General features: G+C 39.6%; 1 protein-coding gene across 3 annotated transcripts in view; it reads right to left on the minus strand.

The window, feature by feature from the left end:
• Window positions 1-19,672, minus strand: part of LRP2 (LDL receptor related protein 2) — a 769,913-nt gene extending 750,241 nt beyond the window's left edge. For 2 of the 3 annotated variants that reach the window (XM_029605680.1, XM_029605679.1), the window contains exon 1: window positions 19,434-19,657. In XM_029605680.1, the coding sequence (XP_029461540.1) occupies window positions 19,434-19,533 (100 nt within the window). In that variant the 5' untranslated portion in view covers window positions 19,534-19,657. Of the gene's footprint in view, window positions 1-19,433 lie in introns of all 3 variants that reach the window. The other variant, XR_003857363.1, reaches the window with a different exon arrangement.
• Window positions 19,673-23,745: the final 4,073 nt, after the last annotated feature.

The following is a 23,745-nucleotide window of genomic DNA, read 5'->3' on the forward strand; positions in this document are numbered from 1 at the left end:
CGCGGGCCATCCATTGTTCCTATCATGTGACAGGGGTCGACCAATGGCACCGGTAGCCCGTCACATGGTAAGGGCAAAGGGTCACCGGCGCCATTTTGATTACTGGAAGCCGACGGCCCGAAAGTGGGAGATCTCAGGACCTACGTTGGATCACCAGGGACTTTCAGCAAGTCGTTGGGGGGGGGGGGGGGGGGGGAGGGTGTTTGTTTTCCCGAAATTGGACAAAAAAAGTTTTCCGATCCGGGGAGTGGACTGAAATGGCCCACCCCGGACCCGAAAACAAAACCCCAATGAAAAATAAATGTATGCACACCCCTACTCTGTAACACTGTTCCCATGAGCCAACCAATTTCCATCTTGATTGGTTAACAACAGAATAGATAATGAATGTATTTCAACACATTATTAGAAACTGGTTTCCAGTGACTGAGTTAATTATTCTATTATAACTGAAATAAAGCAGTCAAACAGGAAAATGTACAGACTAAGGGCCTGATTCACTAACCATTTTTCCCACAGACACAGAATGGGAGAAAAGTCTTAGGAAATTAGGCTTTAAGAAAGCAGATTCTTACAAGAACAACCAGATTGCCTCATTTTCTGATACAAATGTCACACACTGTATGGACCAATTAACTAATCATTTGTTCAACAAACTAATGAAATATGGTGATTGAATATATTCTTTTAAACCTATCAATATATATTTATTTGATCACTTCTTATCCTCCAAAGTGCATTACTACCTACTGAACATTTGTAGAGCTAGTTTAAGAAGGTATTAATGTATTCAATGTTTTTCTTCATTTTTAAACATTTAACATTTCTGGATATAGAAAAGAATAATTATAATAAATATACCATAGCATTTAACATAAGCATCATAAATTAACACATTCTAGGCAAAACACTGTGGGCTGGATTTTAAAAGGGTTACGCGCTTAAGTTAAGCGCGTAACCCTTAAAAAAAAACCCCTGCATGCGCGGAGCCTATTTTGCATAGGCTCGGCGGCGCGCACGTAAGTCCCGGGGCTTTGCTAGGGGGGCGTTCCGCCCCAAGTTACGCCCTGCTTCGAGCTGGTGTAACTTGTGCGATAAAGGTAGGGGGGTTTAGATAGGGCTGGGGGGGGGGTGGAAGGAAAGTTCCCTCCGAAGCCGCTCCGATTTTGCAGCGGCATCGGAGGGAACGGGCAGCGCGCGCAGGGCTCGGCGCGCTCAAATTGCACAAATGTGCACCCCTTGCGCATGCCGACCCCGGATTTTATAAGATACGAGTGAATCCGGTGTACTTTTGTTCGTGCCTGGTGCGCAAACAAAAGCACACGCGCGCACTGTTTTTTAAAATGTACCCCTGTATACTTTATACTTGTCTAAACTTGTACTGGAATTCATAAACTCAAAAATTGCTCAAGGAAAAATCCAAGATTTCATAAAACTCAGTAAAATGCTTCTAAAAATGAACATAGCTTCATTCAGCCCTCAGATATCTCCACCAGATCCAAAAAATTTAAAAAAATGATTTAAACTCTTATAACTCACATTTGTAAACCAATTTACAAATGGAAAAACAAAGCCTTAATAGATTTGATATCAACTATGAAAAGCTTAGCTCAGCGTTATCACTTTAATTCAGTAGTCATATATGTATTCATTAAGATTAATTGTTCTAATCTAAACCATTCTCAAAATATGCTGTGCTGAAGCAGCAATTAAATACCTAAGTGGATGAGTCAACAGGCAACTTAGTTTATATTTAAAAGGCCATAGAGCAAGCAAAGCCATATACTATATAATTTGGTCTCTTTCTCATCATTTGAATTTAGTTTAAAAATTTTCTCCACATAGAAGACACTGACATTTGACACAGAAAATAAAACAGAAGAAAACATTTCTCAGATGTGCCCTGAGACACATTTGCTAGTGAAAAGTACATTTACAGCAACTGATTTATTTATTTAACAGATATGGTGTTAACTATTAACTCTTTTAAGTTATTTGATCACCATAACTAATTAACAATGCTTACTTCAATCTTTAGTAAAAAAAAAAAAAAAAAAAAAAAAGCATGTTACCTTCAAAGTGTCAACATGTAAATCATTAATTTAAAAGAACATTACACTTTCTGCACAAGGAACCTTCTAGATTTTGTCTTTGCTTATATAATTTTGGTCTAATTTGAAGTTCAAGAATCATTTTTTTCCAAACTGTCTACAACAAAAAACCTTCTTTAAGAATTTCATACAGTAAGCCCCATATTGGTCAGTGCATTTCGTTTATTCAGCATTTATACTTCAGAAAGTTTAATATGTTGTAATAATAGAGGGTTTTAGTCAGGTTTGTATGAGGAGAATAAGATATGAATATGTATGTATGTATGTATGTATATAGCAACAACTGGCAGTACTAATTGTCAATTCAAGGGTAGCAGTGCCGATGTGTATAAACCAAAAAACACACTATGTAAGTGCAGCTTATAAAGATAGTATAGTGTTTTCATGATTTATTTTTTTATCTAGTTTGTTTATAATGATTATAACTAAAAAAAAAATAGGGGGTAAAAAAGCCAGTTCATAACTTACTAAAGCCTCAGAAAGCAATCTTGCAATCCTGTCACACATATGCCAGCAGGCTTCAAGAGACTGTAATCAATATCAGCATAAAATAACCTGTGCTGAATTTCACACTATTTTATCCAGATGCCACACCGAAAAATAGGTAAATTGAAGGTTTAAAAAGGAAACTCCAATCTTGAAGAATTTTTATTTTATAGTACGACTCATGACTGATTCTTAATTACAGCTATAGCTTCTAAGAAGCTTGCAATTGTGCCCAAAAGAGCAGCATAATGTTCAAAGCCACATAAATACCTAGAGTGTATATATTAAACCAAAAAAAGACCTACCTCCTATATTATAAATAGTTAGCAATCAACGCTACTAGAAAAATTGTTGATGAGCTCTAGATACCTCAAAATTACAAAGGGGACTTGCAAATATCTGGAAAAAGTTGATGAAGAAACTTTTCAGGCTTTACTGTAACTTCCTAATAAGAACATAAGAAAATGCCATACTGGGTCAGACAAGGGTCCATCTAGCCTAGCAGCTTGTTTTCAACAGTGGCCAATCCAGGAAACAAGTACCTGCCAAGTACCCAAACGCTAAGTAGATCCCATGCTACTGATGCCAGTAATAGCAGTGGCTATTCCCTAAGTTGACTTGATTAATAACAGTTAATGGACTTCTCCTCAAAAAACTTCTCCAAACCTTTTTTTTAAACCCAATTACACTAACTGCAGTAACCACAAATTCCTGAGCTTAATTGTTGATTAAGGGCCGGATTTTAAAAGACCTATGTGCGCCGGGCCTATTTTCAAAGGCCCAGCCACGTGCATAATCCCCCGGAACACATGTAAGTCCCGGGATTGCTGAAAGGGGCAGTCCTAAAGGCGCCCGGCACAGCAGCCATTTGCCGCTGTGCCGGGGGGGGATCGTGTGCCAGCATGCGAAACCTGCACCTGCTCGAAGCAGGTACAAAAGAATAGGTTAAGGATTTTGGGGGGGGGGGGGGAAGTTAGGATAGGGCTAGGGGGCAGGAAGGTTAGGGGAAGGGGTAGGTTAGTATAGGGGTTAGGGAAGTTCTCTCCCAGGCCGCTCCTAAATTGAAGTGGACTGGGAAGGAACTGCGGAAGGCCACGGGTGTCGTCGCGCGCAGGTTGCACAAATATGCACCCCCTTGCGTGTGCAGACCTCTGATTTTATAACACGCGCGCAAGCTTTTAAAATCTACCCCAATTAGTTTTAAATATGTACTTGCTAACTTCATGGATGCCCCCTAGTCCTTCTATTATCCAAAAGAGTAAATAACCAATTCACATCTACCCATTCTAGACCTCTCATGATTTTAAAGACCTCTATCATATCCCCCCTCAACTGTCTCTTCTGCAAGCTATAAAGCCCTAACCTCCTTAGCCTTTCCTCATAGGGAAGTTGTTCCATTCCCTTTATCTTTTTGGTTGCCCTTCTCTGTACCTTCTTCAGTGCAGCTATATCTTCTTTGAGATGCGGCGACCAAAATTGTTCACAGTACTCAAGGTTCGGTCTCACCATGGAGCGATACAGAGGATTTATGACATCCTCTGTTTTATTTTCCATTCACTTCTTAATAATTCCTAATATTCTGTTTGCTTTTTTGACTGCCACAGCACACTGACCCATCAATGTACTATCCACTATGATGCCTAGATATTTTTCCTGGGTGATAACTCCTAATATGGAACCTAACATTGTGTAACTACAGCATGGGGTTTTTTCCCCTATATGCAACACCTTGCACTTGTCCTCATTAAATTTCATCTGCATTTGGATGCCCAATCTTCCAGTCTCGCAAGGTCTTCCTGTAATTTATCACAATCCTCTTGTGATTTAACTACTCTGAATAATTTTGTATCATCTGCAAATTTGATTACCTCACTCGTCGTATTCCTTTCCAGATCAATTATAAATATAGTGCAAAGCACCAGTCCAAGTACAGATCCCTGTGGCACTCCACTGTTTATCCTTTTCCACTGAGAAAATTGACCATTTAATCTTACTCTCTGTTTCCTGTCTTTTAACCAGTTTGTAATCCACAAAAGGACATCGCCTCCTATCCCATGACTTTTTAGTTTTCTTAGAAGCCTCTCATGAGGGACTTTGTCAAACGCCTTCTGAAAATCCAAATATACTATATCTACCGGTTCACCTTTATCCACATGTTTATTAACCCCTTCAAAAAAATGAAGCAGATTTGTTAGGCAAGACTTCCCTTGGGTAAATCCATGCTGACAGGGTTCCATTAAACCATGTATTTCTCTATACTCTGTGATTTTGATCTTTAGAATAGTTCCACTATTTTTCCTGGTACTGAAGTCAGGCTTACTGGTCTATAGTTTCCCGGATCACTCCTCAAGCCCTTTTTAAATATTGAGTTTACATTGGCCTCCCTCCAGTCTTCAGGTACAATGGATGATTTTAATGATAGGTTACAAATTTTAACCAACAGCCGTTGAGAGACAGCCAGTGAAGTACTGTTTCAAGGCTTTATTTGTAACTTCTTCGTGCAGTCATTGCAAAGCCTCTTTTAACCATGATGACATCATGACCACTTGTGGCAAATCAGATGATATAATATTATATAAACAGTTGTATATATTTTATTTATTTATTTAAAGAGTCTTCTATACCAACGTTAGTCGAAACATCACATCGTTGCCATATGAACAATTGCATACAAGTACTGAATTGTTCCTTGCCACAACTGGTTGCAGCATCTCTAAGGCAGTGGAAACAGGAGGATTGTAACTGTTTTCTATCCCTTTAGAAATTGTATTGGATTTAAATAAGGATTATCTATTAACATTTTTTAGTAGGATTGGTGGAGTTAATAGAATAGTATTTTAGGCTTTTGGGATATGTATTGAGTTTAGGTAAACTAGGTGAATTTATATAAAAAAAGTTTTCATACTTAAAATAAAACCTTTGTAACTTTGAGGTATCTAGAGCTCGTCAATAATTTTTCTACTAGAGTTGATTGATAGCTATTTTTAACATAGGGGGTAGGTCCTATTTTGGTTTGATATTGATATTTATGCATTAGACTTTTCTTTTTATTTGAAAGAAATTGTCCCAAGTATAAGTTTATACTATATATATATATATATATAGTATTAACTTAATTGAAAAATAACAAAAGGGTTACTTCCCTGATCCGAAGACCCTGGCTCGCTGGAAGAGTATATATACATAGTATAAACTTATACTTGGCACTATTTCTTTCAAATAAAAAGAAAATATATATATATATATATATATATATATATATATCGAGAGAGAGAGAGAGACACACACACACACACACACACATGTATTTAATCTACTTTTTGACTTGGCATTTCCTCTTGCTCCACTGGACTTTCAGCTGAACTGGAAATGGTCTCTATGTTGGGTTATGGTACCATAAGCCTGGATGTTCAACTTTCCAAAGTTTCAGTAGCTCAATCATTGCAGCGATGGTGCTTGGCTGGGGACCATGTACCATGGCTCTCTCCAGAGCACATAATTATATGTGAGCCCTGAATCCAACCCATAAGTGTCACCAAAAAACAATGGCTGAGACTTTCTTCCACTTGGAGGATATGAATTCCTCCACAGCATCTGAAGTCCCAGCCACACTGGGGACCAGTCCTGTCCCAGGAATCCAACCCAGGTCTTCTGCCAGGGAGCCATTGGACTAGCTCTATAAATATTTTTTTACAGGATTAGCATCCACAATTTGGGGCCTGGCATCTGATGCCATCTCAAGATTGATATTAGCTGCTGCTTTGGGGCCAGAAAGGCCAAAATAGGAACACCAGGGTCTTGTCTCAGCCTAACACTCTGAAGGAAATCAAATCACTGCTCCAGTCAGCAGTAGGGCCAAGCCAGATAAAGATCTGAGGAGGGCTTAACAAAGGGAAGGGGAAGACGGAGAGAGGAGCAAGGGAGGCAAAAGGGTGAGGAGAAGTTGGAGAGGGATATACAGAGAAAGGGATGGGAGGAGTGAGAGGAGCTGGGGAAGGCTAGAGAAAGAAGCTGAGGAGGGATGAAGAAATGGAAGAGAAAGGGAAGCTGGAAGCTCTGGAATGGGAAGACGCTGAGGAGTGGTGGGGGCGGATAGAGCAGGAAGTCATAAAATACAACAAAAACTGATCAAAATAAGAAAAAATATATACAAAATTAAAATGAGCAAAATAAGCAAATTTGGACAAAATAGTTAAAGCAAAAAAAGTTATTTGGGAAAAAACATTTTACCTTGACACCTAAAAGATTTTAGCTGGTGCCCAAGTTGTTAGAAAAAATTTCCAGAAGGTCATCCTACCATGGGTCATTTACTACTGCTTAGGTTGAGGTTTTTTTAGAACATTAACTTGTGTCATTGCTGGTATAACTATTTAAGATGTAGAGCAATGGCACAACCACCAACTGCAGGTATTGATGTTGGTGCTTATGCTAGAGCTGACGCTGCAGCTCCTATCATAGAAACATAGAAACATAGAAAGGACGGCAGAAGAAGACCAAACGGCCCATCCAGTCTGCCCAGCAAGCTTCACACATTTTTTTCTCATACTTATCTGTTTCTCTTAGTTCTTTGGTTCTATTTTCCTTCCACCCCCACCATTAATGTAGAGAGCAGTGATGGAGCTGCATCCACGTGAAATATCAAGCTTGATTAGTTAGGGGTAGTAGGGGTAGTAACCGCCGCAATAAGCAAGCTACACCCATGCTTATTTGTTTTACCCAGACTATGTTATTCAGCCCTTATTGGTTTTTCTTCTCCCCTACCGTTGAAGCAGAGAGCTATGCTGGATATGCGTGAAGTATCAGTTTTTCTTCTCCCCTGCCGTTGAAGCAGAGAGCTATGCTGGATATGCGTGAAGTATCAGTTTTTCTTCTCCCTTGCCATTGTAGCAGAGAGCTATGCTGGATATGCGTGAAGTATCAGTTTTTCTTCTCCCCTGCCGTTGAAGCAGAGAGCTATGCTGGATATGCATTGAAAGTGAAGTATCAGGCTTATTTGTTTTGGGGTAGTAACTGCCGTAACAAGCCAGCTACTCCCCGCTTTGTGAGTGTGAATCCTTTTTTCTTCTCCCCTGCTGTTGAAGCAGAGAGCTATGCTGGATATGCGTGAAGTATCAGTTTTTCTTCTCCCCTGCGTTGAAGCAGGGAGCTATGCTTGATATGCGTGAAGTATCAGTTTTTCTTCTCTCCTGCCGTTGAAGCAGAGAGCTATGCTGGATATGCGTGAAGTATCAGTTTTTCTTCTCCCCTGCCGTTGAAGCAGAGAGCTATGCTGGATATGCACTGAAAGTGAAGTATCAGGCTTATTTGGTTTGGGGTAGTAACCGCTGTAACAAGCTAACTTATGACAGTTCAAGATCTGTACCTGCATGTGCAAATCTATGATTCAATCCTTCATGCTTGCAGCCCACACCAATCCCATGCCTTTCCTCTGCCAACATATTTTATATGCAATGCAACATAGGAAATAGATAAATTTGTCTGTCTCATGTCAAATATTGATCTCAAATCTCATAAAAAATTGAATTTCTTTTTAAAACTTGTCCAAATTGCATGACTACAACTCTAGAGCTTTCCAATGAGCTAGAACTCTCTGAAATCCTACATAAAAAGTAGGCGTTCACTGGCAAGGCAGAAAGAAAGATAGAATGATTTAATTGTATGGAGGCCAATAGGGATGTGAATCGTTTTTTAACGATTTAAATAATCGTCCGATAATTTTTAAATCGTCATTAAATCTGTAAGGGACTCGATACAATAGGAATTCCACTGATTTATCGTGAAAAATCAGGTTTTTTGGTTAGTGCGCACTAATGGGAGTTAGTGCGCACTAACAGAAAATGATACAATTTGACACTTTTCAGGTCAAGTTAAGGTCAGTTAAGTCAGTTAGGAATGAATATGTATTCCTATTGGCTGGCTGCCCTCTTATTTATTGATGTTACCAAGGTTCCCACTGAGGTGATGGTTTAATATATGGGGGATGGGTGGAAACGGTTGGTAGCTTGACAAAAAAAGTAATGTGATCACTGATCAGTCAATGTGACTAGAACTTGTGCCCTATCCCTGATACCGGGAGTGCTGTGATCTTCCTGCACGCAGTGCCCTTTCCCAGTTACCGGGGGTGTTGTGATCTTCCTGCACGCAGTGCCCTATCCCTGATACCGGGAGTGTTGTGATCTTCCTGCACGCAGTGCCCTATCCCTGATACCGGGAGTGTTGTGATCTTCCTGCACGCAGTGCCCTATCCCTGATACCGGGAGTGTTGTGATCTTCCTGCACGCAGTGCCCTATCCCTGATACCGGGGGTGTTGTGATCTTCCTGCACGCAGTGCCCTATCCCTGATACCGGGAGTGTTGTGATCTTCCTGCACGCAGTGCCCTATCCCTGATACCGGGAGTGTTGTGATCTTCCTTTATACAGATAATTTGTGAGTTATCTTTCTAAATGGCTTTTGAATATTGACCTCATGATATTTACTGCTGGATAGTGGACCACCTTGGCCCATGTGCTGAAAAGTAATGTCCTATTCACATAGATATATTTTCTTTGTAGATAAAATAATTTAGTCACTGTTTTCTTTGCAATAAAGTTTCTTGCTCAATATATACTCTGTATATAATACAACATGAATAATCCTGTTAAAAAATGCAACAATATGATTGATAAACAAAAATGAAGACAAAGGGCCCAGTTTCCAATAATTTCTTCCACTGGAACAGAATGGAAGACATCCCTACTTGGAAAATATGATCTTTAATATAATATTTGAAAACAAAAAATTTAACACTAATATTTTTGCATCTGTTATTCAACTAATACTTCAAAGAGGCATGCATGGCATGTGCCAGCGACAGCCTTTGATTTCACGACTATCTAAGAAGGCCCATAGGAAAAGAATTATCTTTCTGCAGTCTACCTCCCTGCAAATGACTCTTTTGTTCACCTCCTGCAAAACACATGAAAAATAAATCTGGATTAAAGTGGGATTTAATTGCTCAAATTTCCCCTCACCTAAGCATGTGAAAGAACAATTGGGTTTGCCTTACATGGAACTCAAGGTTTTGCATGCATTGCAAATCTTCCACATCTTACTTGAGATCTCTACTGATACTCATTCTTCTTGTTTGAACTTTGAATTTTAATAATTTTACAATAACATTAGCTGTCAGTGAGAATTTAAGTCTAAGGTATAATTAGTTACTGTTTTTAATTTTTAACTGATATTTGGGAGTTTGCTCTATTTCTAACCACAGGTGATTAACAAGCAAATTCCTGCTATGGTCCACTACCCTGGCTCTAGCAAAAAGGTAAATTATTACAAGAGGAGTAAGCAAGAAAAAAGGACATTGCCCATATAAATATATATATATATATATATATTTTAGTTAACAAAAATTTGGCTCTCTTCATCCATTCAACCATAGGGGTCATTTACAAAGCATTTTTCCCATAGACACAGAATGGGAGAAAAACATTAGTAAATAGGCCCCACAGAAAGATAAGAAATTACACTTTAATGCAATTTACAGAGAAGATAACTTTGAAACAATTGTGTGCTGCAGCATATTCGTGCATATATGCCTGCATGCAGATTTACCCTAGCATTTTATAACTTGCCCATGATATATGCGCACTTTACGAAATATGCATATTTCTACCCTGCAGTATGCGCACATGTGTAGGCTTACATGCTAATACATGCAGTGCATTGAAACAATGAATGTGCATACTTTTCCTATTTTAAAAATGTACACACGTAAATGCTGGCCTCTCCCTGTCACACCCCTAGACTGCCTTTTTTTTTTTTTTTTTTTTTTTACACGTGTATATAAGGATGTGAAAGTGAAAATACGCATGTATTTTTCACTTTTATAAAATACAGAATAGAAAAGTAGAGGATACTGATGCGTTATATGCTAATTTTTATGTGCGAAACATTTTGGAAATTCACCCCTCAATTTATTGTTAATTAAAATAGGGACAAGAATTATGTTTCCTAAAGATATGGAATATTTTGCTGTCAGTTTATAGATATTACTCTTATCAAATGACTCTGCTTGTCTGTTATGAAAACTACTGTATCAACTAACATTTAGGGTCCTATGAGCTAAATTTTTCCCCATACATACAAAATAGGTAAAATGGAAAAACCCTATAGTGTATATAGACTCAATCATTTTTATCCCAAGATAAAAGCAAAATTAATACATTTTCCATACTTTATGTCTGGAAATGTCGCAAGCCAATATTATCTTATAGCGTGTGGGAGAATAAATTGCTATGAATTCAATATGGATTTTAGAAAGCAATCCTCTCCCTCCTATAACTCAAATAATAAATTGCTCAAATACCTATATATAATTTAGGTGCTGGGTAAGAAAGTAAAAATATTTACATCATATTGGCTTTCCAAAAGCAATTCAACCAGGTCTGAATGATGGCTAATATTAGAGAGTTTAACTGCAATGTTAAAATTACAGTTCCTGCTTTTTGGTTGGCCTAGTGGTAATTCTTGTACACCACTGTAGATTTCTTCTCAATGGGTCAGCAGGGTCCTGACATGATGCGAAGGCTGCACAGCAGTGGATTTAACCCTCTGGCTGCCCGAGCCCTAGCCATTGGGAGAGCCAGCCGGGCTAGGGGTGGGGTTCCCTCCTGTGGTCATGAGTTGCAGCTGGCCACAAAGTGCCCCCCTCCACTTTGATATCCAATTGGCTAGCCAGCCTAAAATACAAATGGGGCTATGCAAGAGTATTCTTTGCGGTAACAGGGGCAGGGGTGACCACCCCCAGGCAGAGACAGAGTTTTGCATGTTGTCTGCTTCTACCACCAACTTCAAACTCGCCCCCCCCTCCCACCCATGGATCTTCAGTTTCCCAGCCTGTGAATCCCTGACTCCCCTGCTGTGCCTCTCTATAGTACTCAGTTCAATCTGATTTGAGTACCCTCTTTTAAAGAGACTGTCGATGAGGACACTCAAGAAATGTCTTTTGCTTTTTTGGCCCCCTCATTGTGGAATTCTCTCCCTCTTACACTTTGCTTGAAAAATAATTTTTTAAATTTAGAAAATGATTGAAGACCCTACTGTTCTGCAAGGCTTTTCCAGACTGATGTGCTTATATTAGTTTCATTACTTTTATAAAGTTATTTCACAGATTATTGCCCGATTATGATTCTCTTACTATATGTTTTATTATCTTGTGTTTTTATTTATGGCTTTTATATACCAATGTTCGAAGGACATCACATCGGTTTACATGGAAACAGGTGCAAATGCAAAAACATAATATGAAAACAGTGCAGTACATAGAACTGAACTTAAGGCAAACTAATAGGTGGAACTGGGGAGGGAAAGATTAGATGTGGGACAATATGGCATAATAGAAGTAGCATAAAAACAAATTCAAGTTATAAACATGGCATTTACAGTGTCAATATATATGGCTTAATGGTTGGTGAAGGCAAGGAGAGGGGGGGGATGGATTATGTGTAGGCTTGTTTGAAGAGCCTTGTTTTTAGGTTTTTTTTTTTAATTTGAGGGGACAGGATTCAAGCCAGAGGTCTGGTGGCATGTCATTCCAGTTTGAGGGTCCTACTATGGATAGTGCTCTTTCTTTTGTGGTAGTAAGGCCAGGGGATTTAGTGAGGGGTGTGTGTATTGAGCCGTTATATGTGGATCTGGTGGGTCTAATGGCAGTGTGGAAGTGAAGGGAGTCGTTGAGCCAGTGAACGTCTTGGTTATGTAGTGTCTTGTGTATGATCGTGAGGTTCTTGTAACGGATTCTGGAGGAGATGTGATCTTTTCTGCGGGTGTTGGTGAGTACTCTAGCAGTGGTGTTTTGAAGCATTTGGAGTGGTTTGATGGTGGAAGAGGGGAGACTCTGCAGGAGGGAGTTGCAGTAATCTAATTTGGAGAATATTAAGGACTGGAGGACTGTGCGGAAGTCATTAAAGTGAAGGAGAGGTTTGAGTTTTATAAACTTTTTGAGGTTAAGGTGGGTGTCTAGTATAACGCCAAGGTCTCGTACATGTTGGGAGATGGGAATTGAGGGGGGGGGGGGTCGGGGACTGGGTGTCAGTGGAGGTCAGGGAGTTGGGATGGCATGATATTAAGAGGAGTTCAGTTTTGGTGGCATTGAGGTAGAGGTTAAGGTTAGTGATTTAATGCTTTAATTTTGTTTAGTAGTTATTTATCTTAATTATGTTACTTTACTTTTACTGTGAATTACTTGTTTTAATATTTTTATTTCTATTATAAATCGCTTTGATTTTGGTAAGAAATGCAATCCACCAAACATAATAAACTAACTCCAATTAAAATCCCACCATAGCCTGGACCTGTGATTCTTCACCTCCCACTGACCCGCCACAGAGTTCAGGGTTCCCAATTTACTTCTGCTATTATCAGAAATCAGTAAGTGTGGGGACAGAATCAGGCTAGTCATGTGCTCACAGGACTCCCCCACCTTGTACAGAAGCTCACTGATTTCTAATAACTGCAAAGGTAAAGTGGGAGCCCTGAGCTCTATGGAAGGGTGGCAGAAGCGAATCAATTAGGGAGGGACGCGGTGAGATTAGAGGTTTATAAGGGAGGAAGGAGGCAAGAATTTGCTGCCCTAGGCACAGGCCCAGTGTGTCTACTGGGAAATTCAGGCCTGCTCCTAGGCAGTTTTACCTATTAGGAAGTCTGCCCTTAAGGCTACATTCACTTCTCTTGGCGGAAGGAAATTTCTGACATTGCCTCATAGTGACATTGAATTCAGGATGCATGCATACCCGGTTTCAAAGTCAGCTACGGTCTGTGGTCCACTATCAAAGACTGTCAATGCAATGAATGGATTATTGATTAAGGAAGGTAAAGAAAGAAAAGTACAGGTAAAGCCAAGAAGGGCCGGTGCCTCCATTAGAAAAACTAGGCAGCCACCTAGAGTGCCATAATTTTGGGAGCAGCAAAATCCTGCCAGCACAAAGCACAGCAAAGTTCTGTGCCAGAGTAGTTACTGCCAGTAGGAGGGAGAACTGTGCTCTCTCTCTCTCTCCCTCTTCTCAGCTTGCAAAGTGAAAATATCACAGGTGTGATAAATTTAACATGCATTGTGGTAAAATAGCACACATTGCAGTATCTCAAAAATTTCATGTGAAATTTATAGCAAACTGATGAATCTAGGTTACAATGGAACTGAAAAAACCTCTGTGCCAAAAAAGGTTTCTGCTTTTACTAAAATTGTCATGAAATGGTAGTCCCCCAAGTCCAGACAGGACATCAGTTTATCTTTCAATCTTACAGAAAAGTTAAATATTCAAATAGCTATTACAGTATCACCATTCTTTCATTTCATGGTAGTCAATACACTATTCAAAAATAACAGAGGTTACTAGTTATTAGCAGAGTTGAGGTGTACACAATATAGTCATGCAGGTTCTCCACCATACTAACAATTAACCTATTACATTTACACTAACAAAGTGGGGGATTAGATTGGCCAAATTAAACAATATCTGGCCTTATAGTGATATAGCAATATTAGACATTGTGGAAAATTTTCAGGAGTCAAGGAAAATATTTTCCTTTTTCTCTCTTTTTGTTCTTGCTAGATTGTTGGCTATTTTATGTTTGATTTTATTTCTTATTTTGTTTTTGGGGTTTTTTTTTGTTTAGTTTTTTTAAAATGTTTTGCTTCTTTTCCTTTATTATTTTTCAAAATTTTAGGGGCCAAATTTTAGGCACCCGAGTGACCTGGCTTTTGGGATTTTTCCAGCTCTGTCAACAAGGGAAAATTGCAAAACAGATGCAATTTTCTGCAACTGAGTAAAATTTGCACAAACCTTTAATAAATCTGCCTCCCAGTGTCCAAATTACACACAATGTCTACAAAAATATGTCAAATATATGTGTGAAACTCCTATGTCACATACTTTAACAATGTGCTGCATGTGTGCTACATATAAGCACCATAAATACATACACCTAAGGCAGAAGCAATAGAAATAATAATCAAAATACTTAAAAACAGCTCTATTTGATTTGCTCTCTCCAATATGTGAGGTCACATATATTAGGAGCAAGTCTCACCCTCAGTCTCATTAAATCTTAGCACCATGGACTTTATACTACTACCTGAAAGTTTTTCTAAAAAGAACAGAAAATCATTCTCCATACAGGTGCCATAAAAAACAACATGCACAGCATTAGAAGGAAGGGAGATGGCTTGATGATTAAGCATAATGGCCAGGAAGCAGAACAGCCAGGCTTCAAAATCTCATTTCCCTTTACCACTTACCAACCTGTCCTGCAACAATGGAATCTAAATCATTATTGGTATTAATCCCACCATAATGTCAAACTTTGTTTATTTTGATCTTTGAATGCTATCATTTGAAAAACAAAACATCATTCATTCTACTTTGATTACATAGCTAATATAATAAGGAACTCTTCCTTGCAAACTAACTTTAAACTACTGAATCTGGATTCAGTGTAAATGAGGTGTGCAATGCAGCAAGTTACATGCACAAATATTTGCTTACAGGTAAGTGCCCTCTCATGTAAATCCCGTTAAAATGGCAGCATTAGCTATTACCCTCCCCCTCTTCTCCCCACCACCAATGCAGAGCAGGGTACTGGTTTAACAAGTGTTTTCTTAGTGCTGGAAACTTTAATTCCTAGTCAGAGATGAAGTAAAGTTTCGAGGGCTGATATTAGTCTATGAGCAAAATTGGGAGTTCTGGTACCAGGATCTGTAGCTGGGATTTTATGCACATATGCTGCAAGCATGTTGGTGTGTATAAATCATATTTTCTGTGCAAAAGCATGTTTTCTGCACATAAAAAGACTTATTTGCACAAAAGTGTTTGTTTTTTGTGCGCATAAATCATGAGTCCGAGAGATTCTTTTTCCCACCAGGGTTAAAATGTGTGCTCAACCTATTCAAAACAGTGAATGCACATTTTAACTCAAGTTTGCATGTTCCCAATTCATTAGTGTATAATTAGCTTACTGCAAAAGGAATATAACATTTTTCCACACAAGTTAAAAAATTTTGCACTGAAATTCCAGCACATAATTTTGCCCCGCTCCTTCTTACATTGTGCTGTTTTACAGGGCCAGTCTTGTTACTTCCTATTTTCCAAACTATAGTCTGTACTTACACAGTAAATAAATATATGATGGAAGGATAAACTAAACTCTAACATCATCTAAGGTACCAAGGAATTATTGCTCTGTAACGTTTTGACGATGTACAATATCTGAACATCTCATTTGCTTTACAGTTTTTCAAAGTTTTACAGTAAATTAGCTGTATGAATTATGCATTCAAATAGCATGATCTGACTATACACTATATGCAGACCTGTAGAAAGACAGGATTTATATAAATAGACAAGTTATATATTTGTATGTACATATATATATATTCATTAATATATATGTAGTTTATATATTTTATTTTTATATCTGATTTAGTGCATTTTGAAATTGTAATGTTATGCATACATATTTTATGTAACCCACTTTGGGCAGTTTACTGAAAAAATGTGATACAAATTGTTAAACAAAATATAGTTAATTTTAAAAAGCAAATATATAAATATATATCCCTGCATAATACAGTACATTAAATGCAGTTGAATAATTATCCTTAATCTGTTGTTCCCCTGTAACTTTTGCCCTCCCCACTTCTATACTTTCCCTTGTACTTTTAACAAGACTACTCGCCATGTTATATTGTATTTTTGCAAGATTGTATAGTGTTTATTTGCAAGTTCCTGTACCTTGTTACATTGTTTTTCTGCAAGGTACTGTTCCTATATTAGTTTATCTTCTGTCCTTTTTCAGTATTTCCACCGGTTCTAAGTATATCCTCGTTGTTTTCACCCTTCTGCTCCCCCCTCCCCGTTTTTTGTATTTTCCATTCAGTTATATGTAAACCGATATGATGTACCCACGAATATCGGTATAGAAAAGCTGTTAAATAAATAAATATATATATGGGAAGTCTTGAAAAAAAACCCTCAGACATTATATCTCAATTTGTAATTTTGTTTGTATATTTTCACCCATTTACCGGTATGTTAGGATCAAGGTCAGATGGACAGTGAATTGAAACATGTTATGTAACTCTGCATACTGGTTTCTTGATAAAGCAGCAGCAGCGGGGTCCGGGCAGCGGCAGCGGGGTCCGGGGGGGTGGCAGCGAGATCCGGGGAGCCAGCAGCGGCAGCATGTTCGATCGAGCAGGCAGGTAGGTGGCAAAGTAAAGATGGCCGCCTGCACGGGAAAATCGTGCAATTGGCCGCTGAAGACGTGACGTCACGACGTTTGGCGTCACGGGGTGTGACGTCACGTCTTCAGCGGCCAATTGCACGATTTTCCCGTGCAGGCGGCCATCTTTACTTTGCCACCTACCTGCCTGCTCGATCGAACACGCTGCCGCTACTCGCTCCCCGGATCTTGCTGCCACCCCTGGATCCTGCTGCCGCTGCCCCCCCGGACCTCGCTGCTGCCTACCCGCCGCTCCCGGATCCTGCTGCCGCCCCCCCGCTGCCGACCCGCCCGTGCGATTTTGGCGCTCATCCAGGCAGGGGAGGGAGGGAGGAAGGGAGAAGGGACTACCGGATGCCGCTGATGGCTGCCCGCCGCCCACCGGCCGCCTGGACCCACGGCCCTCCGACAGGTATTTAAAATTGTTTTATTTTTTTATATAACACACAGGTTTTTTGTTTTTTTTACACTTTTTAAACTTTTTTACACTTCCTGGTGCCTGTCATTTGAAATGACAGGTACCAGCGCACCCAGGTTACTGTATAGGCGCTGTTACAGCGCCTATACAGTAAAATGGGTTGCGCGGGCATAACCCTTCCCTAACGCTTCACAGCCGCGGCATGCATTTGCATGCGATTAGAGGAGAGTATGGGGGAGTTAGTGAAGAGAACTGTGCGTGCGGGGAGGAAGAGTGCGCCTGACACTACCTCACTGTTTTTACCGCAGCCTTACTGGATCGAGCCGTAAGCGAGGTAAGAGACAGCTATTTCAATTGCAGGGCCGAAGGTCTGGAACTCTTTGCCACCTGACCTGAGATTACAAGCTGATTTTAAATCTTTAAAGAAACATCTTAAAACATGGCATTTTAAAACATGGCGTTTTAAAAAAGCCTTTGTAGGCAGAGGTTAATATGATTGATTCTTTTACCCATCTAATTTGTTGCTAAGTATGCAAGTTTTTTTTATGGCGATGCTGACACGTTTTGAGGAGCTGTTATTCAAAGGAGGCCAACTATTTTCTCTTTTTATTCTGTTTTCTCTTCTTTTAATTTAATTGTATGATATTATTTATCTTGTTAATTTGCTTCTCTTACTGATTTTAGTCTGTATTTATACTTTCAATTCTTTTTGTTTATATTGCATGGCATCTTTTTTATTTCTCTTATTGTAAACCGTCGTGATAGTACACGGAAAAACCCTATAATACACGTTTTAAATAAATAAAGTTATCCCTAACAGCGCCCATGTCTAAAAGTAAATGTATCCTAACTTCCTTTCAGATCAGAAATGCGGTTAGCGGCAGTCACTTAGACAGCACTTCAGCTCTGTCTGTACAGAGACAGTTTTCCAAGCTGGAAACAGGTGAGGTTAGCAGCAGTTGCTCTACAATCACTTGATTCCCTCTAAGGAGCTTAGAGTTGACCAAAGACGGCAGATTACAATTTGAATACGTACGCGCCGCGCTGCACTGGGAAACGCCAGCGCTAGCCGCCAAAAAAAAAAATCAATTTTACCTTCAGTTAATCCCGCGACAATAGGGGTTTCATTTTTATTGTCTGGCAATTAAGTTGTTCCTAGTGCAGAGGAGGGCTCCCCTCCTCGCGGAGCAGTAAACGGAGGACTCCATCAACGACGGATTAGCCGGGCGGGCCCTCGCCACGCCGTTTCTCCGGGGTCACATGCTCGCGTCGCCTAGCAACGGCGAAAGCTCAGGCAAAAAAAGAAAAAGAAAATAGTTCTCTTTGCAAGTTCTCGATCTGCGTCCCCTCTCGCAGAGATTTTGCGGTACCAGCAAACACCGAAAATGTTTGTTTTTTTTTTTTTGCGGGAAAGGAAATGTCACGCTTATAGTCACAGCGAAAGATTATAAGAGCTGAAGATTGATCCTTTATTTGTTTATAATTCTTCTATTCCGCCTATGTAACACTGTTAGTTTAAGCGAATTACAAAATAAAACATCAAACAATGCTAATTCGTTAAAAGTAAGATTCACCCCAGACTTTAAAAAGCAAGGATTTGAATGTGAACTGATTATTTTTTAACGTTTTGGGGGCTGGGGGAGGGGAATGAACCCAAAGCAGCAATATCTGAGCACGGAGGATCTTAACTGAGTTAGTTGAAGAGTTCTCGGTAGATATTTTAAGACACATTTTAGCTGGCATTTAAAAATTAGAAAACTTCCCTCATAATTAAAGTGCATTGCAGCACAAGAACTTGTATTTATAAATTTATTTGCAAATGTTATAATGCCCATGTCACCACAGAACATTAACCTACAAAACTCGTTTTACAGAGTAAATAATCGTCATGGAATCACAATTTTTCCAAAAATGAAAATATTAGATTATGAAGTTATTAAATCCCATAGGCATCTTCCAAATGTCTACATTTAGATGTTTATTGCTAGATTACCCTTCATCGGTTGAACAGATACAGAAAAATAAAAAGTCACTTTACAGTTAGGTATAAATACTAAAAATGTAACACTTGGTTCATATTTAAAATGACCCCTAGCGGCTCGCTTAAGTTTGAGAAAAAGGCAGAAGGCAGGCTCAGGATGAGCGTGTCCTTACCCTGGCAAGTGATGCGCACTACACAGAAAGTGCAGAGGATTCCTAGGGAGAGAGCAGCAGCGGCCGCCGCCTGTTGCTTCATCCTGTACTGAGCTCCCATCTCTGCCGCGCAGGGGATGCTCCAGCCTGCAGCCAGGAAGTGGCCTAAAACTGAAGTGCCCTGGCCAGCTGCAGAATTAGCTCAGTGTGGGTCCGTCTCTTATCCCGCTAGTTGTAGGAGAAAGGCGTGTTCTCCTGTTGAGACATCTCGTTTTCAATAAAATCCCACCCTCTGGACATTGCATAAAGCTCTTTACACCAGCCAGCCCCGGAACCAGCACTAGGTCATAATCCCTTCAAGTCTTTGCTGATCCTCCTGCAATCTCTCTGTGCCCTAAGGAAGGGGGAAGACAAGCAGATAAATGCACTTCCCTCGTATCTTACATTACACTGGAAAACTGCCTTTGCAATGCATTTTGCTCGATTCCAAAGTGATTTTAAATTACAAACCAAGACTAACGAAATAAATAAACTAACTGCACAGCTTCCTAGATTGTACTCGTGACCTTAAACGCACAACTGATAAACGCCTTATTTATGACCCAGAACAATTATTACATGTAGCAATAAGAACGCACTCTACATTCAAGTAAAGCTTTTCAGAGTTTTTGTTTTGTTTTTCTGAAGAGTGGGGAGAGTTCTTGAAGTAAAAAATCTGCGTATTACAATTTTCTAATCATTTGAAGTCTACATTGTAACGAAATTGTGAATAATTTAGCAATTTAATAAAACAATACACCTTTCGCCATTAAGGAGGCCAATAGAAAACAGCTTTAAAATTATTTTAGTTTAGAAAGAAAAATAAGTTTCAGAGGGAAAAGGTGAACCGAGTGTGATGTCTAAATGAGTTAGCTTGTTTGAGCTATTACAAAATATTAATGTTGAAAAGCAAGAGAGAGATATAATATTATGCAATTTTTTCCACGCATTTGATAGAAGTATAAAATCTGCTATTTTCAGCAATTACACTTTTTAAAACGAATTATATATACCCTTTGATCCCAATGTCTCATATCTATCTTTCGCCTATTTAATGTAGTTCTCCGCCCCTCTTCCTCCTCTAAGTAATGACGCTCTAAAGCGCTGAAATAGTTAAGTATTTAGCTGTTGCACTTGCCTTCATCGCTATTCTCCCTGTAGTTTAAGGACTGGGCGCAGAACAAGCTTTGTCTGAAAGTCGCATATTTTAGGTTGCTGGGCTGATTACGCAGTTTATTGCCGTATTAACATATGGGCCAGCCTGCAATGCTGGTCTAGCCAGAGTCACCGTGGAGATTCTGTTGTCTGTAAGGAGCGGGGGGGGGGGGGGGGGGGTGTTATTTCTTGAATTGCCGTCTCTTGAAAGCAGCCTCCAACACCGTACAGTCTCAGAGGAGAACGAAAATCAGAGTGGGCTTTGCAAGGTTGTAAGTTATGCATGTTCCGGGCTTCTCGGTGTGGTGGTACGACACAGCACCGGGGTCAAGCTACAAGAAACACTAGGGGGAGATCGGAATATTCAATGAGTTTGCTGGCACCTCGGCATCACAAAGGGGATCAGCTCTCTGCATCACAAGATCCGGGGGTGGGAGCACACTGTCTTGTGAAGGGGAAAAAAAAAAAAAAAGCCCTCTCCCTCCTTTCTTTCTCTTACTCCTGTCACTGTAGGAGGACAGTGCTTGAAAAATTCCATTCTGCAGGGAAGGGCTTTCCCTATTGTTATTTTCTTTGTGCTCTAGAGTTGCCAATTTACTGGAATTCTTGTCGTAGTTTCACAGCAAAGATCACACTGACCAAGCCTAACCAGCTGCGTTTCTCTGTGGGGCCGACGCTGGTGAAGTAGCTTAGTCCCAAAACATCTTTTAGAGTCATAGCACAGTTATGGCTTGTCCCTCTTAAGTCTGGAGTTTTGTACTGCCAATCCATTCTTTTATAAAGTATTTCAAGAAAAACTCACAGAAATGTAAGTAAACTACCTACAAAGCGACGCAGAAATATAGTACTTTTTTAGTGTTAAGTGACATCATTAAAAAGGTCCACTTATTCTTAGCTTCTTAAGATACTACCATAAATACTATACTGATAAATAAAATATATCAATATGTAAAATATCTAATTTTTCTTTATGATGGGTACAATCCCCCCAAATCACATTTTTCTGATTAAGTCCGAACATTTTATGATTTTAAAATGGTCATTTTTGTGCTCTAAAGGAATAGCGTAAATCAGAGGGAAAGTCATCTACTATTACTATTCCATTACACCATTTCATCTGATTTCCAAATCATTGTTATTCAGTTACAGAAACCCAGAAGAGCATTAAGTACACTTAAGGCCAGATGTTTCCTTATTTTGTGTGTTGTGGGTGGGGTATTTCTTAGTACATCTGACCTTTAATTAGATAAATAGGAACAAATTAATGGCACCACTGGTCTTGGAATCCTATTGTTTAGTTGGTAGTAGCATACAATAAATATCTAAAACAAAATATCTAATCTCGAGAAGAATCTAGGTAAAGGGCAACAATAGGACCACTGTTTTCGTAATTTCTACTATCTGGAAACCATTCTCCAGTTAAACACACCTTATCTATATTAAATACTCTTGCAAATGTTGCCAAAAAAAGGAAGTCAATAGGTTTCTTTGCTTACTTATTGTAAAGTTTTAAATATCGAGATTAACGTGTTGTCTTTCCATTTGAACAATACTCAGTACAAAGATAACAGGAAATTTATTGGCCCTATGGTGTAAGTGAAGTGGAACAACAAACTTAACTATGACCACCAGACTTTTAATTTAAAATACGAATTGTGCAATGCTTTCTCGGAACAAAACTGGAACACATCGTTACAGTCTTTTTTTTTAAACAAGAAAACAATTAGACACATTGTTTATAAATTAAGAGGACTCTGTACATGAAGTTAAAAAAACAAAGGGTTAATTTTTCACAAGAGTTCATCTTTTCTGTTCTATTTCGAAATGTAGCTGGCAGATTAGTAACACATCCAGCAATTACAGTTTTCTACATTTGAAGATACAGTGTCTGAGGGTGCTATGTTACTAAACACAAAACTAAAATAAAGATCTCGCAATGTGCTGACAAGATCTACATTAAAAAACCTCAATATTATATTTTAAAAAATGAATAATGAATCAAAGCCCTTCAGCTATTGAATAGTTCTATTAATTTACTTTGTTAGGGCTCAGCTCACCTCAAAATGTTATTTGTTTACCTCAACAAATAAAAATATTCAACTCCTATGTTTAACAAGTGAGAACAAATCATATATATGCATGGGTTTGGCGCAATCTATATAAATAAAAATGTTAAATAGTTTGGACAAAATCGCTAATCTCAGAAACCACTGAACCGATTGCTTTCAAATTTGGACACAACCTTCATTTCGCATACAAGAAGGTTCTTCTGTACTTACATTACAGATATGTCACACCTGTGACAGGTAAAATAGGTTTACAATATTTTTTGAGAAAACAGCGACATCTGCTGGACGTAAGCACTATCTGTTACACCTTACACTAACACACGCTACACTAATCATTTCGCCAGTCCAGGTCCACGTTTCACTTCCATTTTAACACGATCGCGCACTTTTTTCGCCGGAAGATAACTATTTCCTTTACAGATAAAATACACCCACCACCCTCCTCACACCCCCCACACACATGCCAAATTGATTTACTTCCCACAGCCTCCCAACACACACAAAACCACCCTCCTCACACCCCCCACACACATGCCAAATTTATTTACTTCCCAGGCCCTCACAACACACACAAAACCTGACAGAAGTCTGGGAGGCTCCAGCGGGGGGCCAGGACCGGTCCGGGACACATCTCCTGCACTACGGCCGTCGGCTGCCAGCACTCAACATGGCGCCGACGGCCCTTTCCCTTACTATGCCACTCGGGGACACCAATGGCGGCAGTAGCCCATGTGACATAGTAAGGGCGAGGGCCCCTCAGCACCATTTTCAGGACTGGCAGCCGGTGGACCTTTGCCCTTACTATGTCAGAGGACCTACCGCTGCCATTGCTCCACCCCACTGACATAGTAAGGGCAAAGGGCCGTCGGAACCCGTTTCAGTGCTCGCAGCCGACGCACCAACGCCAATACATTGCTCCCGGACCGCTCCTGAACGCCCGCTCCACCGACTGACATTTTTATCAGGTCTCAGGGGGTCTGGAGGGTGGGGGGTGGTAATGAATTTATTGCAAACATCTTGGGGAGGGGTCACGAGAGTGGGCAGGTTTCATTCATTCAGCAACTCTGGGG

The sequence above is a fragment of the Rhinatrema bivittatum genome, chromosome 6 (assembly GCF_901001135.1).
Source record: "Rhinatrema bivittatum chromosome 6, aRhiBiv1.1, whole genome shotgun sequence".
Classification (NCBI taxonomy): domain Eukaryota; kingdom Metazoa; phylum Chordata; class Amphibia; order Gymnophiona; family Rhinatrematidae; genus Rhinatrema; species Rhinatrema bivittatum.